This window comes from Branchiostoma belcheri, unplaced genomic scaffold (genome assembly GCF_001625305.1).
Source record: "Branchiostoma belcheri isolate BF01 breed outbred unplaced genomic scaffold, Haploidv18h27 scaffold152, whole genome shotgun sequence".
In the NCBI taxonomy this organism is placed as follows: domain Eukaryota; kingdom Metazoa; phylum Chordata; class Leptocardii; order Amphioxiformes; family Branchiostomatidae; genus Branchiostoma; species Branchiostoma belcheri.
This window is the reverse complement of record NW_017802958.1, coordinates 535169-539113: the sequence shown is the minus strand read 5'-3', so window position 1 is coordinate 539113 and position 3945 is coordinate 535169. Positions and strand designations below refer to the sequence as shown.

Here is a 3945-nt window from a genome sequence, read left to right as displayed (position 1 = left end):
ATTTTTTGGCGCATCTTATTAGATGGATGTCTAACCTTCACTGATGTATTTAGGAACAGGTCTGGACCTGAATATCTGGAGTACCAATTAGTGCACTAAGATTGGTAAATTTCATCTCAAAGACAACAATTTTGACAATCTACGCGTTACAATGAATGAATGAGGCTTCCCGCTCCCAGCCGGTGTGGGCTTATACGACACCATTTGATAATACGGTACATTAACAAAAGAGAATCAGTCCTGCAGAGATAACAAAATCAACCATCACGATGGTCAAAGTTGGGCCCAAATAGTCCAAACTTTTTGTCGAACCGAATCATGTTCGATATGACGTCATTCGAACCGAATCATGTTCTATATTACGTCAATCGAATGGAGCGTTCGTTCGATCCGGGGTCACCCGCGGTCATTTACAGTAAACTCGCGGCTTCAAGCCCGTTTTTACACGGGTCCCGCCTAACAGTAAAAAATCTACCTTTTTACAAATATAAACAGATTTCGGGACAGTATATCTATGCCCTGTTTTATAGTTGATATGTAACATGTAACGAAACTACTGCCGTCATCGTGTGTGACCTTGACGATCGTGATTGTTGTTTACTGGGATATAAGTTACCCCCTGTACTTACTCACACGGCCTGACATGTGTGCAAACATGGTATTTAAACCACAACCAAAACAAATTCAATTTACCTCAAAAAGGTTTTAGATTTTAGGCAAGACAAAAATCTCGATCTGTGTCGGACGGATTTTTTAAAGATGGCGGCATTCTGAAATTATCGGTCTTGGAAGTTGAAAAAACGCATTTTCTTGCGAATTTTTCGACCGTAGCAACACTTTAACTTTGAAATAAAGAAAACTGTCCGACTCAAATCTTAATTTCATTGTACTGTTCTCTAAAATGCAAAAATGTGGTATTTTCTGGGAGATTTGGGGTCGGTTTAAATCAGTTGTTTGGTTATTGACGTCGATTGTTCTAGAATAAGCATTCGACGCGTTGAGAGTGACTTTACACACATTAAGCATTATAATCAAAACATCAACATTTTAGGTATATGCAGTGCAGATTTTTTCATATTTGGACAAGAGAGTCCCCGTGAAACATTTTATTATTGTTTATCAAAGATTTACCGTTAAGACTGGCTCCACGGAAGCCGCGCGTGGAACCCCGGTAACCTGATACCCCTCCGTAGAATTGGAAACTTCACCCTAGAAATTGACCGCCGTGCATAAAGTGAACATAATTTAGGGCTTCAAGGAAACACCATGTGCCGTGGGAAGATAGTAACCTTATATGGGCTAGTCACCACCAACTCTCCACGTGGTCCCATAGCGACAGCCCGCGGGCGTTCAATGTCCGCGATGGTGCGGACAAACTTGCCCTGGCTTGTGAACATGTCTACCCGTTTGTATTTAGAATTCGCCACGATGATGCGACCAGAGGTGTCCAGGCAAATACCCACGGGAGAGTTCAGTTGCCCCTCCCCCTTTCCACAGGTGCCAAATTCAAGTATCTTTACTCCGAAGGGATTGTACTTCTGGATGGTTTTAGACCCATCCGACAGCAGGACATTTCCCTCCTTGTCCGATGTGACTCCCGAGATCTGGTATTCCGTAGGCACTCTTGAACTCCAAAGGCGAGAGCCGTTTGGATCAAACACCATAATTGTATTTCTGTCTCCCACGATAATTTTATTGTTGCGCACGTCCATCGCGATGACGGGATAGATGCTCTTGAGGCTTACGTCAAACTTTTTTATGGGCTGTCCGTTCTTACTGTACTGTACGACATAATCTTTATTGAAGGTAAAGAACCATCTATTTCTGCTCCCCAGTACCCACAGGTAGCCAGGCGCCACATCCAAAGCAACACCACGAGCGTACATTGTCTTACTTTCACCCGGCAGTACCGTTGGAAAGAAGCGGAGTAAGGTCCCATCTATGCTGAAGACCTGGACTCGTTTGTTTATATCATCAGTCACAAATATCTCATTGTCAGCAGACACGGCAACTCCGGAGATAATTAGGAATTTTCCAGGTTCTGTTCCGTACTCGCCAAACGTGATCTTCTCTTGCTTTACGTCACAACCTTTTGCCATGAGTGATAAAAAAGTATTTTTCAAACTAAAATATAAACCATTTACATTTACACGCGCCAAGCACGCTCACACATTCACACAAACACACACACACACATACACACACACACACACACACACACATGGGCCATGATGCGTATAGCTTCTTTCACTCACCAATAGAAATAATCTTGTTCATTGTCCAATCCAATATCCTAGCATTGCCTCATTAGCCTGGGTACCATCCCCAGTAGTATATTCGCAAACTCTATAACCAGTTATAGAGTTTGCGAATATACTACTGGGGATGGTACCCAGGCTATTGCCTCATGACACAGAGGGACCAAGTCTAAGGCATTGTCTAATGAGAGAAGCAAAGTCTTTAAAACATTGTCTAATGACACAGAGGGACCAAGTTTAAGACATTGTCTAATGACACAGAGGGACCAAGTTTAAGACATTGTCTAATGACACAGAGGGACCAAGTTTAAGACATTGTCTAATGACACAGAGTTAGAGTTCTTTATCTAGTTTATGTACAGATTTGTTTATTTGCATTTATGATCTGTTATGAGTTCACTCTGTTCTGCTTAATTGTATATAGCCTAACTTTATTTGTGTTCACATTTTGTTTGGATTCTGTACCTCTGTTTCTCTGTTGTTTATGTATTATTTATTCTCAAACGGTGTCGTATAAGCCCACACGGGCTGGGCGTGGTATGCGCACGACACGAAAATAAAGTTTCATTCATTCATTCATTCATTCATTCATTCATTCATTCATTCAGAGGGACCAAGTTTAAGGCATTGTCTAATGACACAGAGGGAGCAAGTTTAAGACATTGTCTAATGACACAGAGGGACCAAGTTTAAGACATTGTCTAATGACACAGAGGGACCAAGTTTAAGACATTGTCTAATGACACAGAGGGACCAAGTTTAAGACATAGTATCTTAAATATTTGTGTTAGACTCACCTTTGTGAAGTTGGGTGTTGGAGACTGCCGGGAGCTTGGGGATAGATCCGTTAGCAGCAGCAGCAGAAGCTTTAGTAGTAGTAATAGTAGTAGTAGCAGGAGTAGTAGTAGCAGCAGCAATAGCAGCAGCAGCAGTAGTAGCCGGAGTAGTAGTAGCAGCAGCAGTAGTAGTAGTAGTAGTAGTAGTAGCAGCAGCAGTCGCTGTCTGCTGTTAATAGAGGATTATATTATCAATGCAGGCTATCGCAATCGGTTTATGGAGATCATGATAAATTATCTGAACCCTGTCTGCCGGATTTGATAGCTGCAGGCCGATGTCAACGTATCATGCACCAAATTTTATTGGAATAAGTACAATAAGGAATAATTGTCTATTTCAAAAGTATCCTGGAATTGGTACCTCACCGACAAAGCAACAATACGAAAAGGTTAAGCCTTGTGTGTATAAAGCATCTGTTTGTTGTTTTTTGGCGACGCCTCAGGGGGGCCTAATGGTACAGTGTTGTGTGCAGTTTGCAAGAATTCTAGGAATTGCGCAGGCAGTTTTTCCACAGGTATGGAATGTCCACAGGCATGTCTGGAATTTTGCTGACACACATCTATGACGACAGTCCTACACAGTCCAAATTCCTGGAAACCCTTGGGAAAGCCTTGCTGGGGGATGACCTACATTCCTGGGCTCGTTCACTATACACTCAGGGGAGGGGAGGGGTTATTTACTGAACTGCGCTATACCTGTATAGACTTAACAGGTTACAAGGTGTACAAAATGTCTACTGCCAGTGATGCCAATCACCCGTATAAAGTATACGGGTAATGTAAAGGGATGGTTATCCCAGGAAATGATGAAAACATCGACAAGGCTATGATAAGACAGAAGCGTACCTGTG

General features: G+C 42.3%; 1 protein-coding gene across 1 annotated transcript; it reads right to left on the bottom strand.

Annotated features, from left to right (window-relative positions):
• Positions 1-1253: 1253 nt before the first annotated feature.
• LOC109465532 (tripartite motif-containing protein 2-like) lies at positions 1254-2099 on the bottom strand. The gene has a single exon (XM_019762888.1). It carries the CDS (start codon positions 2097-2099, stop codon positions 1254-1256), a length of 846 nt encoding a protein of 281 aa, XP_019618447.1.
• Between the last annotated feature and the right edge of the window lie 1846 nt (positions 2100-3945).